The sequence below is a fragment of the Equus caballus genome, chromosome 24, assembly GCF_041296265.1.
Source record: "Equus caballus isolate H_3958 breed thoroughbred chromosome 24, TB-T2T, whole genome shotgun sequence".
NCBI classification, from domain to species: Eukaryota; Metazoa; Chordata; class Mammalia; order Perissodactyla; family Equidae; genus Equus; species Equus caballus.
The window spans coordinates 23429935-23444678 of record NC_091707.1 but is presented as its reverse complement, the minus strand read 5'-3'; the positions used below and the strand labels follow the sequence as shown (position 1 = coordinate 23444678).

The 14744-nt window shown below is 39.5% G+C and overlaps 1 protein-coding gene across 12 annotated transcripts in view; it reads left to right on the top strand.

Annotated features, from left to right (window-relative positions):
- Positions 1-14744, top strand: part of WDR89 (WD repeat domain 89) — a 432803-nt gene that overhangs the window by 15884 nt on the left and 402175 nt on the right. For 2 of the 12 annotated variants that reach the window (XM_070249215.1, XM_014735631.3), the window contains one exon: positions 4923-5079. The exons of the other annotated variants lie outside the window; for them this stretch is intronic. In XM_070249215.1, the coding sequence (XP_070105316.1) occupies positions 4923-5035 (113 nt within the window). In that variant the 3' untranslated portion in view covers positions 5036-5079. The remainder of the gene's footprint in view (positions 1-4922; positions 5080-14744) is intronic. 12 annotated transcript variants of the gene reach the window in all.

Here is a 14744-nt window from a genome sequence, read left to right as displayed (position 1 = left end):
CCATACATGAATTAAACTGTTGAGAAATTGATAACATTTATGAATCAATATTGGTAGGGGAAACATTGGCAAGGCCACAAAAAGTGTTTATCTTGTTTGTTCCACCTGTCCTAAATTCAACCTAGGGAAGCCTAGGTGTACTATCCCAGGACGTTTTGATTTACCCAATGGACCATTCGAAGTCTGGCAGATGGATTTCATACAGTTGCCCCTATCTCATGTATATAAATATGTCCTAGTACTGGTTTGTATGTTTTCACATTGGACTGAAGCATTTCCATGTAGAAAGGCAACTGCCTCGTCTACAGCTAAAGTCCTTTTAGAAAAGATTATTCCCACTTGGGGAACCCCTCTTTGGAACTCCATAGAGACCAGGGAACCCACTTTACTGGACAAGTACTTTGACAAGTCTGTGCCATCTGGCCAGTTCTGCAACATTTTCACTGCGCGTATTCTCAGTCTTCAGGACTGGTCAAACATACAAATCGAATTATCAAGACCCAGTTAGCTAAATTAGTTGAAACTCTCCAAATACCTTGGCCAAAAGTCTTAGCACTTGTTGTTCTAAATCTTAGATGTGCTCCATTCGGGATTCATAAGCTCTCACCCTTTGAAATAATTGTAGGACAGCCAATACATTTAGCCCCTGCTTCCTTTGACCCACAGCTAATTAAAGGGAATATTCTTTAGTTTTGCAAGGGTCTAATCAAATCCATTGAGAATAGTCATGCTTTAGTAGTAGAACAGTCTTTCCATAGCATGCTCTCAGGAGACAAAGACATCAAACGCCACACTTTATAGCCGGGAGACTGTGTCTTTTGGAAAAGGTATTTCCATAAAGAGTCCCCCTAATCTCGTTGGAAGGACCCTAACCAGGTGTTGCTGACTAACCCCTGTGCTGCCAAGCTCTAAGGGATGGACTCCTAGATTCATGTGTCTCATCTAAAAAAGGCCCCCAAACCTGAGTAGTGGTGACTTAACAGCTAAAAATTTCTAAGGACAGAAGCAGATGACATCAGAAGTGAACAGCTTTCCCAAGATATCCAGGCCAGGCTTGTGTAACCTCCCACTTTGTCCCGTTCTATATCACTCAACCAAATCTTGCTGCTTAAAGTTCTAATTGTCCTTTCTCTGGCTTTCTTGCTGCCCTCTAGTTTAGCTTTAACGCATTCTTTCATTCCCACCTTACAAAAACTCTGTCCGCCAACTGTAGTGATTGTTGGATTTGGGCCAGAGCTAATAACACTCATGATGAACCTGAACTGGTGGCCTGGCCATTATTCTTAGAAGGATGGCGAAATCTGTCTGGCAGAGATGTGGGATTTTCATTTGGTACCTTTGAAGCCTTACATATTTTCCCTTCGGTAAATTGGCACCAGACATTACAGCGTTCCATTGGGTAACCCCTACTCATAAAGGAATACTCCTCACACAAATCTGGACTCTTACCCCAAATCTTTCTTTGTGTTTCAAAAACATTAACGGGACTGGCAGAACTCTGGGCTACCTCCAACTAAGCACTTGTAACTGTACGATTCTGTATGACTCAGATGATCATGAGTTCACTGCCCGCTGGAGTCAGGAAGACTAGAACGTTTCCTCCATTAATGTATCTCTTTGGTGGGGTAATGAAAATTGTAACAGTATTGGGGAATAGGAAGCAAATGTGCTTCTTTTCGATGGTACTTAATGGGGAATTGATCACAAATCTGGTGAATCGTGGGAATTTAATTCAACTTACCATCTCCGTGGAGATTCCCCAGACCTCTCTCAGAACCTCACTCGCAACAATCAAACTCACCTATTATTCCAATTATATAGAAATTTAAGATATGCTTGTAACCATTCTCACCAGGCTGACTATCATATGCTATGTGTAAAGGACTATTTTTGATCATGAGATCTCCTCTTCTATTCCAAGGGAAAACATCTGGGAAAGGGTTCACTTATGCCCTATCTGTAGAAAACACTTGTTCTTTATGTGTGGAAGAAACATATTTTCCACACTTCCTCTTAAATGGAAGGGGTGCTGTGCAGTTGTTGCCCTCACTCCTGGTGCCAAAGTCAGGAAACCCCTCCCTTCCACTGCCTCTGTTCCCCATCTGGGTTCTTTCTCCTCCCAGCTTAAAAGAGCATGTGGTAGCCACGATGGCTATAATTTTGGATGCTTGCCCACAAATAACCCCATAGTAGATAGAAAGGGATTTGGGCATGCCTTTGCCCGATTATTTTTCCCTTGGGTTGAGTAACAGGACTTGAAAAAGCAATTCGGAACCTCTCCATAATCATGGCTACTACCTTTCATGCTTCTGTTAGAGCTTTTGAATATCAACAAACCCAAATAGACAGCCAAGCAGAAGTAATCTTACAAAACCGTAACGCCCTAAACCTCACTGCACAACGGGGAGGAACCTGTGCGAACTCTGGGGAAGAATGCTGTTTTTACATTAACACATCGGGAAAAATAATGCCAAGAACTAAAAATAATGAAGGACAGTACCAAACTGTTAACTGAAATAGGCCAAGCCCTGGGAACTTAAGACATTTTTGACCTATTAAATATAGGGGACCTATTAAATAACTGGAGAAACTGGTTGAGAAGTTTATTCCAGTTAATAGCTATAATTGGACTTCTGACCCTGGGTGTAATCCTCCTAGTTAAATTTCTGCTGTCTTGTATCACCAGGCAAACGTCTTCCTCCCAGATATATATATAAAATAAAGTTCCTTTCTTTTCCAAGGCTTATCCTGAGGTTCAACTGACCATGGAAACCAAACCAACCACCTTAGAGGAGCATGACTGAGATTCCCCACTTCTCAATCCTTTTCTTGTTAAAATGAGGCCAAAATCTCCTTGCTGTTTCCCTCCTCTGTGGGACAGGACATCTGAGGATGGTCCTCCTCAGTTCTAAGGGACACACAGTCCACTTACGACCAATGATGTCTCTGACTAAACAAAATATCCAAGCGACAAGATTAATCAGCAGTGCTTTCTGCAAAAAGTCTTGCTCCAGGGGGGAAATATGAAAGGATTTTAACCTAAAATGGAACAGAAGGCTGTGAAATGGGGAATCTCCCACATGTGCCCTCAGGGGAAAAAAAAAAAAAAACAAGACTGAGCAATTGATTTCTCATAAATGCCCGATTTACAGAATATCGCAACTTACCCTCTGACCAGTGAGCCTCCGCCAAGAATCTCTTCTCATCTTTGATCCAGTGAACTTGCTGCATGGCCTCTGACTGGACTTTCCTCTTTTGCGCTCCTTGCCCATAAAAGCAGCCCACCCTGCAACTTCAGTAGACTCACCTGTAGTTCACTGTAGCTTGTGTTTCCCGAATTGCAGTTCCTCTGCTATTCTTGAATAAACTCGATTTCTGATAACTCGAGCTCACCTCAGTTTACTTCTTTTAGGTTGACATGTCTTATTTTCTTAAGTGATTTTCAAAAAGCAGAAGTTTTAAATTTTAATTAACTCAAATTTTTCTTTTCTTGTTCTTCCTTTTTGTATTCTAAGAAATCTTCACCTCACCCAAGATCATAGTTTCCCTATTTTTTCCCTGGAAGTTTTGTGGTTATTGCTCTTATATTTAGGTCTATGATCAATTTTGAGTGAATTAATAGTCCTTTCTGCCTTCTCCTTTGTTAATAAACCACTCCAGCTTTCTTTTTACTTGTGTTTGTACAGTATATTTTTTTCTATCCATTTACTTTAACCTACTTCATATTTAAAATAGGTTTCTTGTAGACAACATATAGTTGGGTCTTGCTTCTCCCCTTCCCCTCAACCTGAGAATCTCTGCCTTTCAATTGAGGTGTCCAGACCATTTATAGTTAATATAATTATTGATATGATTGGATTTAAATCTTCCATCTTGCTAGTTGTTTCTAGATTGTTTTATACTTCTCTCATCAGTTCTTTGTTCTTTTGTCTTTTCTTGCTTTCTTTTAGTTTGAGTGTTTTTTATGATTATGTTTTATGTCTACTATTGGTTTGTTAATTTTATGTCTTAAATATTTTCCTTTAGTGGTTTCTCAAGGGTTTACATTATATTTCTGGGTTTTTTTCCTGCTTTTTTTTTCCCCCTCCCCAAATCCTCCCAGTACACAGCTGCGTATTTCTAGTTGTGGGTCCCTCTAGTTGTGGCATATTGGATGCTGCCTCAACATGGCCTAATGAGCAGTGCCATGTTGGCACCTGGGATCCAAACCCTGGGCCGCCGAAGTGGAGCGTGTGAACTTAACCACTAGGCCATGGGGCCAGCCCCTTACATTATATTTCTTTAACTTGTCAAAATCTACAGTATAATACTATTTTATGTCGTAAAAACTTTGCAACATTACCTTTCCATTTCCTCCTTCATGTCCTCTTACTATTAACTGTCATGTATTTTACTTTTAATAACCCCTCAACATGTTACTGTTTTTTGCGTTAGACAGTCAATTATTATTATTTTCAGTGAGGAAGATTGACCCTGAGCCAACATTTATGCCATTCCTCCTCTGTTTTGTCTGTGGGATGCTGCCTCAGCAAGGCTTGGTCAGTGGTGTGTAGGTCTGCGCCTGGGATCTGAACCTGCAAACCCTGGGCTGCCGAAGAGGAACACTTGAGCTTAACCACTACACCACCGGGCTGGCCCCAAGGAGATTTTTAAAAGAAAAAAAGTTTTACGTTTACCCTCGTGTTTACCATTTCCAGTGCTCTTTATTTCTTCGTGTCAGTCCAGACTTCCAGTACTCCTCTGGCTGAATAACTTTCTTTAACATTTTTTGTTTTGTGGATCTGCTGGCAGTGATTCCTCTCAGCTTTTGTTTATCTGATTGTCTTTCTTTTACCCTCTTTTTTGAAAAGTCATTTTGGTGGTGCAGAGTTTTGTGTTGACAGATTTTCTTTCCTTTCCATGCTTCAAAAATGTCACTCCAGGGGCCAGCCCCATGACTGAGTGGTTAAGTTCGCGCACTCTGCTTCGGCGGCCGAGGGTTTCTCCAGTTCAGATCCTGGGCGCAGACATGGCACTGCTCATCAGGCCATGCTGAGGTGGTGTCCCGCATGCCACAGCTGGAAGGACCCACAGCTAAAGGTATACAGCTGTGTACTAGGGGGCTTTGGGGAGAAGGGGGAGGAATAAAATCTTTAGGAAAAAAAAAATGTCACTCCACATCCACTGGCTTGCATAGTTTTTCTGTACCTGTTAGCAGTCACTCCCAATTTCCCCCTCCTCCAGCTGCTGGCAGCCATTAATCTTTCTGCCTCTATAGATTTGCTTACTCTAGACATTTCATATAAATGAAATCATATGAAATGTGGTCTTTTGTGTGTAGCTTCTTTCACTTACTGTAATATTTTCAAGGTTCATCCATGTTGTAGCATATAATAGTTTTTCATTCCTTTTTATTGCAGAATAATATTCCATTGTATGGATATACCATATGTTGTTTATCCATTCATCAGTTGATGAGCATTTGGGTTGTTTCCACTTTTTTGCTATTATGAATAATGCTACTATGAACATCATGTACAAATTTTTGTGTGAACATATGATGAACTTTATGAGAAACTGCCAAACTGTTTTCCACAGAGGCTATTACAGTTTACATTCCTACTAGCATTGTGATAAGGGTTCCGATTTCTTCAAATTCTTGCCAATACTTTTTTGTGTTTTTTTTTAATAGCCAATTAGTAGGGGTGTTTTTTGTTTTTTGTGGGGTTTTTTGGTGAGGAAGATTGGCCTTGAGCTAGCATCTGTTGCCAATCTTCCTCTTTTTGCTTGAGGAAGATTGTCACTGAGCTAATATCTGTTCCAGTCTTTTTCTACTTTGTGGATGGGATGCCGCCACAACGTGCCCTGATGAGTGGTATGTGTAAGTCCATGCCTGGGATCCTAGCCCGCAAATCTCAGGCTGCTAGAAGTGTAGCGCATGAACTTAACCACTGTGCCACTGGGCCGGCCCCATAGTTATTTTAAAGTCCATCATCTGGGTGATCTCTGGGTCTGTTCTGTTTTCATTGCCTCATTTCTTGACAATTTGTTATTTTTTTCTTGTTTGTATCCCTCTCTTTTTTTTTAATTGAATTCTGGGCATCGTGTAGAAGAATAGTAGAAACTGAGATAAATAATACTTATCCTTGGAAATGGACATCTCTCTGCTTCTGTCTGACTGTCAGTGTTGGGGATTGAATGGTCTAGTCAGTAGGTGCACTGGTTTGGGTTTTGTTGTTGCTGTGGTTACTTTCAGTATGCTAGAGTTGAAATTCCTCAGCTGCCGGCTGTTAATATGTCATGCTTGGTGTGGGGCCTGGGATGCTGGAGGGTCTTCCTCATTGTCCCTCCTCCAGTCTCAGCTTTTAGCAGGCCCTGTTTGCCTGTGCCAAATAGGGCATTTCTCACCACACTCTTCCTCCTCCAGCGGGAGAGTGTTGATGCTGTTTACTCAGTGTGAGAATGGGGTGGAGGCTGGGGTTCATTCTCCATCATTTTTTTTCCCAAATGTGTACATCTGTACATAATCACCACCCACAAAGTTTTCGTTCACTTTCCCAGTCCATATCCCCCCAAAAGATAACCAGTATTCTGATTTCTACCATTATAGATTTACTTTGCCTGTTTTAAATCTTTGTATAAATGAAATCATATAGTACTCTTTTATGTTAGGCTTCTGTCACTAAACAGTTCTGAGATTCATCCGTATTGTTGCACACATCAGTAGGATGTTTTTTTATTGCTGTGTAGAATTCCATTGTTTTAATATACCACAGTGTTATCAGTAATGACTACTTAAACAATTGGATAATTGTCTAATTATCGAATTAATCATCTTATAATTATCTTAAAGGCTTGCAATTATCCTAAAAGTGAGGTGCCAATGGTATACTCGCCCTGTTGCTCAGGCCAGAAACCCAAGAATCATCTTTGATACCTCTTCTCATACCCCGCTTGCAGTCTTATCAGAAAATTCTGTTGGTTCTTCTTTCAGCAATTGGGTCCTGAATCCAGGCGCTTCTCCCCACTTCCCTCTCTGTTGCCTAGAGTTTGGCAGAAACCTCGTTACAAATTTCGCTTCTGCCCTGAGGTCTGTTCTCCAGGCAGCGGCTGGAGGAACGCCTCCCCAAATGTCTCTCGCTTGTTCTGAACCTTCAGCGGCTTCCTTTCGCACTGGAGAGTAAAAGCTCAAGTTCTTCCCATGGCCTACAGAGCTCTTATCTGTCTCTCGCCACCTTTCAACCTTATTTCCTACACCACTTTCTTTCTCTGACTCGGCTTTAGCTGCTTGGGCCCCCTGGCTGTTTCTCTCTGCCCAGGAGGCTCTTAGCCCACAGAGTCCAATACCTTGCTCCCTGCTTTCATTCGGGTCTGGGCTCAAATGTCACCTCATGGGAGAGGCTTTCCTTTAATGACTGAATGTAAAAGGACTTTTTTCCTTCATTTTTCTTGCCATACCCAATATTATTTTTTGTAACACTTATCACTGGCCATTTTCATTATTATAATTGGTGATTTATCTATATATTTATCTGTCCCCCTACTGCTCTCCATGAGGGCAGGGACTTTGCCTATGTTCTTTGCTGAATCCAGTGTGTTCTAGACCTGTCATGTCAGCCCTTCGAGAACTGTTTTTGAATTATTAAATAGGGTAATTCTTTAGGACTTTTGAGCTGATTTAAAGTTGATACTGCTTATCAATTCCTATCTGTGACAAATATATTCAGGTGGCTGGTTTTTCATAATGTTAACATCATTCTGTTATAGGCTGTGATTCTTTTTATCCCCCCCCCCCCCACTTTTTTGTAGTTATTAAAGGGAGCATTTGCTTAATTTTTAAAAGCATCTATTCAGAATTAGAAAAAGAAGTAGTAAACATATAGTACCAATTCAAGAATTGGGTTATTCCACTTTGCTACTAACTGTTCCAAAATACGACATCTGGTGACTGGGAAGTTTGGTTTCTCTCTGTGTTTGGTTAACCAGCTGGTTGTTCTGGAAAGGCAGAGGCACTTAATTGTTCTTGATGAAAGAAGCTGGGCATTCATAGACTTCCTTTAAAGGATGACTTTTGAGTGGAAGATGTACTTGAGAAACTGGACATCTCAGGAAGTTATTGGGGAAAATGTCTTTGTTTTTAAAAGATACTTCGCATGTTATATCTGGAAGCTGAAGGATAATCTCATACTGCATGAGAAAGTGTGCATGTCATTCCTCCCTCCCCCTCCCCCTTTTCCTTGGTAACAGATTCGTGCACTTTAAAAACTGCTTTCCCTAAGAATTTTAGTGTATTTAATGCATGAGATGCCATATGTTGCTGCAACCAGTATCTTGAACATTCATGTGAATAAGAATAGCATATTCAGACTCACTGAGCAGGATTAATTTACAAAGACCTTAAGTCTCAGTCATTAATGAATATGATATTTAAAATTACATTGAAGTTGTAACAGATGTCAGTTTAGCATACCTTCCACTAAATATTCAGCACTTCTTCCCAATTGAAAACAAATGGTTCTTTGGCAAATTGTTTTAAAGTCAATTCTGTGTTCATTTAAAACATACACACAAATTTCTCTGGATTTTTAACACAAAGATTTTCTGAGAGATATTCTGCTGAAGTTAAACCAACGCATACTTTTGATCCCAGGGTATTGTTTCCTCTAGGATGTACTGCTAATGCGTATGAGTGACTGTTCTTATTTCACTCTTCCCAGTTTTTCTGGAATATTAATAACCAGATTCCTAAGTTTCACCCATGCAGATTTGCGTCACATAAGCTAACATTAGATAGACTTGATAAATAATAAGCTCCTTTTATGTCCATTATCGAGCTTTTGTGACTACCATTAGATTTTTCAGGTTTGCCACTGACTGTGCCACCAGCATATGACGTTAGACATTAGCAGCTACTGCTTCCAGGTGCTCTGCCCTACACCTCCCCTTTAGAAAATATGATATATTGGGCCGACCCTGTGGTGCAGTGGCTAAGTTCACGCACTCCGCTTCAGCGGCCCAGGGTTTCACTGGTTCAGATGCGGGCATGGCACTGTTCGTCAGGCCACGCTGAGGCGGCATCCCACATAACACAAGTAGAAGGACCCACAACTAGAATATACAACTATGGACTGGGGGGATTTGGGGAGAAAAAGCAGAAGAAGAAAAGAAGAAGATTGGCAACAGTTGTTAGCTCAGGTGCCAATCTTTAAAAAAATTTAAAAAATTTAAAAAAAAGGAAATATATATGTACTATGGAGGCAGTATAGTGTAAGAGTTAATAGTAGGAGCTCTGAAACAAGAATGCTCGAGTTCTGAAAGCAGCTTTATTACACATTAGCTGTGCTTTTCTCATCGGTTTAATGAACAGATTAGTACTTATGGGGTTATTATGAGGTTATATCATCATTTAAAAAAATTTTAGCAATATCGATAAGTACTAGAAAGAAGATAACACACCCCCTCCACTCACACACCCACACATACACTCTAGATACTTGAAATGCATTTTATGAACATTATTCCAGAGACCTTTCTGTGCATATATACAGATAGAGTGAACAGAAGCATGCATGGATAGAAATAATTTTAGTAAAGTGGGATAGTAGATTATACATTTTCTCTAAATAGTATTATGTTTAATTTAACTTGAATTTAATAAATGAAAAGTAAATAAAATGAGAGAAATTACTGAAATTCAGGTGTTTCTTTAGGGTAAGACATTCATTCCCTTTGAGTTTAACCCAAAGAAAAGATGAATGATATTAAGAGGTTGGAATCCTTGTTTTGGAGGTTTTTAAACTACATGTTTCAGTTGTCTGTACAACTGAGGGACGGGCACAGTCAGGTGTAGGTCTTTCTGGTCAGCAGATTGCCTCTCATGTGAGGACTGGGGGACTCAGACTCCTTTCATTTCATGGCTCACCCATCCTGTAGGGCCCGGTGGTCCTCTGTATCCAGCCAGCAGGTGGGTGAGAGAAGGTGAAGAAGACACACTGCCTCTTGGTCACCTGGCCCAAATATGACATGCTTCACTTCTGCTGGCAAAAACTCATCACATGTTGGGGCTGAGGCACTTCTTGCTGGGGGACCTGGACTCTCTTTTCCTTTCTGAGATCCCATGAAATGTCCTGACCCAAATCCGAGGTGTATCCCACTCCTATGGGCTGCTTCTCATTTCCCAAACTTAGCGTGGAGACCGTAGAAGTGCAGTAGCCCCTAGCAGCCCTCCTTGCCTTTGCTGAGCTCCTGCAGGAAGAAGGAGTGTTTACTTTTGAGGGTTTTTGTGAGGTCGCCTACCTATCCCCTGCATTGTCTTCCCTTCAAATTTGGGCATATTAGTAAGAATCCTCAAGATTTTATTTTTATCTTCCTCAGAACTGCTTCAGGGAAAGGGGTGTTGTTGGTAAGGGGAAGGAGATTGTGTTGAGCTCTGCTGTATAATTTCTAGTTTATAATGAAAAACAGATTAGAAAGGTGACTAGAGCAGGGTTTGGTGGTGGGGTCCGTGACTGGCCTGAGACATCCCAGGTCTGGCATTGAGATTGACGTAGAGTTTCAACATAGGAGCGTTCCTGGTGTGTACGTAACTGAAATCCTTTCTGTCTGGAACCTCCAAACATCCATGATATGTATCAAGGGGCATTTTTAAAAAAAAACTATTTTGGAATAATGTTACGTTTATAGAAAAGTTGCAAAGATAGTGCAGTTTCTATTTACCCTTCACCTAGCTTCCCTAATGTTAATGTAACCATAAAACATTTGTCAAAACTAAGAAATTAACATTGGCATAATACTATTAACTGAACTATAGAGTTTACTTGGATTTCACTGGTTTTACCACCAATATCCTTTGTCTGGTCAAGAATCTAATCACGGATACCACGTTGCATTTGGTCATCATATCCCCAATCTGTGACAGTCTTTCAGACTTTGCCTGGTTTTTGTGACCTTGAAACTTTTGAAGAATACTAGCCAGGTATTTGTAGAATGTGCCTCAATTTGAGTTTATCTGAGGTTTTCTCATGATTAAACTGGCGTTATGGATTTAGGGGAAGAATAACACAGAAGTGAAGTATCTTTCTCATCACATCACACCATGGGGCAAGTGACATCAACAAGACTTATCACGGATGATGTTAACCTTGATCAGTTGGTTAGGTGGTATCTTCTGAATTTCTCTACTTGAAGTTACTATCTTTTCTCTTTTCATACTCTGTTCTTTGGAAGTAAGTAATTAAGTCCAGTCTATACTCAAGGGAAGGAGAATTAAGCTCCATCTCCTGGAAGGACTGTATTTGCTTATATTACTTAGAATTCTTCTTTAAGGAAGGTATGTCCCCTCACCCTCATTTATTTACTTATTTAGTCTCTTATTTTTATCAGTATGGACTCATGATTATTTGTTTTATTCTTTGGGTTATAATCCAATATTATTGTTATTTTGTTGCTCAGATTGGTCTGGGGTGACCATTCGGAGATCTTGTCTCCTGTGGTGTGTTTTTTTAAGCACTTCTTTACTTTCTGGCACTATTTGATGTCCCCGGCTCATCTTGTATTTCCCTGCCCCAGACTTAGAATCAGCCATTTGTCCAAGGAGCTCAGAGGGTATTTTTAATAATTTAAACCTTAAGCATTTTTTATTGATACCTAACTAAAACATAAGAATCTTGGAGAAGTTCATTTTGAACTTAAGGCAGTGAAACTCTTACCATCGTCTAAAACATGTTGAAGTTCATTTGTTCTTTAGAAGTATACTTTTCATTATAAAATGAAAAACAAAATCTTAAAAGGCACCAACTCAATTTAGTATGTCAACGGTTTATTCAGGTTTAAGAGCTGTTTGATATTTGTGTTCAAGAAATTTTGTATGCATTCATTTTTTTAAAGTTTTAATATAAAAGTAACTGAGACTGCTTACATTTTTTAAAAGCTGTAAGAATTGTAGTTTTAAAAATGTGAATGTGAAATGAAATTAAAATATAATAAGGTAAATCAAATGAAAACTCAGTAGAAAGAAAATAAATTAATATTGCTTATTTTCTTTATGCCAAGAATTGTGTGCTCTACATACTTCTGCTCTTTGTTCCTGTATCATCTTTGATTACCTCTCTCCTTGGACCTATCGCTGTATATTGTAATCGTTTACTGGTTTATCTCCCAACTTCTTGAACACAGCAAGTACGTTTTTCAGCGGAGTCTTCAGCATTTAGCATAGTACTTGGCCATAATAGGCACTCAGTATTGAGTGTGTCAATTGTTATCGCCGTTTTAAAGATGAGGCAGCTGAGGCTTAGAGGGTCAGGTAATTTGTGCAATGATGACTTGCTAATTTGTGGTAGAACAAGGGCTTGAATTGGGAAGTTTGAATCTTAAACCTATTCCTTTTTTTATTGTACTACACTGACAGATTTTTGATAAGCTGAAAATGCTTCATTGCATTATTTCCAACTTGACAATCTCTGAAAGTATTCATAAGAAACTGGTAACATTTGTTGCCTCCTGGGAGAGGAGAGGGGCTTGAAGACAGAAATATTCCGGGGCTGGCCCTGTGGCCGAGTGGTTAAGTTCAAGCGCTCTGCTGCAGGCGGCCCAGTGTTTCGTTGGCTCGAATCCTGGGCGCGGACATGGCACTGCTCATCAAACCACACTGAGGCAGCGTCCCACATGCCACAACTAAAAGGACCCACAACGAAGAATATACAACTATGTACCAGGGGGCTTTGGGGAGAAAAAGGAAAAAAATAAAATCTTTAAAAAAAAAAAAAGACAGAAATATTCCAAGACATTAGTTTTGGAACCTTTTGAATTTTGAACCATGTGATTATTTTAGATATTCAACAATATAAATACATTTAAAAATATATACAGGAACCTACCAGATGGAGTTTTATATTAAGTTTTATCTTGTTTTTTCCTTATTATTTTTGAACAAACACAACTGAAATGGTGGGGAGGGGAAAAGATAGAATATTCTAAAGGGAACAAAAGGTCAAAGTCTGTCTTTAATGTGAATGCAATTTGACTTTTTAAAGTATGCCCTCTCAGTCTTTCTTTGTAGGAGCCCCTTACATTAAGTCAGTACTTGGTGATATCCTCAAGACTTTATTTGATTACTCCTACTTAGGGTGGTTCAGGCTGTATTAACAAAAACTCTACTGCAAACTGACTTAAACAGTCAGAAAATGTCAAATCTCATAAAAAATAAAAGTTCTTTCCATCAGTTGGATTGAGTTGGCTTTAGAATCAGTGTTCCGCATCTTAACAAATTATAGTTGGGAGGGGAATACATGCATAGATTGGCAAAAATGTAAGCTTTCTGAACCAATTACTGGGGGGTTAAAAGTGAAGGGATTACTCTGACTGGTTTAGGCTGATCAGGATCGCCCCTGGAGCTGAGGGCAAGTCCTGAAACCGTGTTGATGCCACGTGGAGGAGGGAGAGGGGACGAGTTGGAAGAGTTCCGTCATACTGTCCACTGGGGTTTCTTAACTGCCCTTCAAATAAAGTATGATGTATAACTGACCTCTCTGTGCCTCATAATAATTTTTGAGGAATGTCATTGTTCGTGCTGGAAGATGGGCTCATGGGGGTATCTTTTACTCTTCTCTACTCCATGCAAATTCCATAACAAAAAGTTAAAAAAAAAAAGAAAAGTGGGACACAAAAAATACAGGGTAAGTGATGGATGCTTACTGTACCCTTTTTCTAGGTTGGTGTGTGTTTTTCAATCATCCTGCTTCCTTTCTTTCTCCTCTGCTTGTATGTAGAATGAACATGTAATTCCCCTCCTCAAAGCCTAATTGGCATATTCCTTAATTAAAGTTGACACTAATACTTCAGTATTTACATAGAAGAGCAATAGCATAGTATTAGAGTGAACACAGGTTCACAGGTTTTGAAGTTACAACTTGGCTTTCAAACCAGACTCCCCCCTGTACCCTCCCCACAGTAGCTATGAGAGCATTGGCAAGTGACTCCTCTCTGAGCTTCAATTTCCTCTGTAAAATGAGGATAATAATACCTGTCTCCTAGGGTTAAATGATTAGGATAAAAAAACTAGATGTAAGTTTCTAGCACATCACCTAGCTTTTGTTAAACTCCAATTATGATTATTTTCTTCTCCGTGAGGCTCAATTATCCTAGCCCAATTTGATAGATATGGTAGCATTATTGTAGTTAAATTATAGGCGTGGATTGTGAAGTTATTAGAGCCCATTCCTGAATGACTTTTCCCATTAAGCTGCTTCCTACATTTGGAACATTTGCTGGGCCTTTGCATTTCACAGTCATAGCTAGTTCCTTATAGTCATTGGACAATATTAAGTTTCAGCTGTGGGGAATTAGGTTTTTCTGACCTAAGTCTGATAAATTGTCTCAAAAGGGAACTAGTCCTTTATCCAACATATACTGCAAATACACTTGTTACTCCTCAGTAGTAAAAATGTAACAGTATATGATGCTCATGCTGTCACATCTTTCAAGTATGATGAACATTCATACCTGAAAGATAGAAATACATTTATTTCTCAAGATACTGTTCATTTCTGATTTCATACAAAATAATATGCAAGAGTCTTTTAGTATAGTGCGTTTTGTAATCAATAGCTTCTAAATAGATGTAAAATGTATGCTATTTTCTTTTAATACTTTTTTTCTCTCTTGTTTAAATGGGAAAAACCTACTTCCTCTTCCATTATGGAATTATGTAACCTAGGCTGTCCTTCAGATTTCATATTCACGCTTATTAGCCAGTTCAGAAGTAAAAG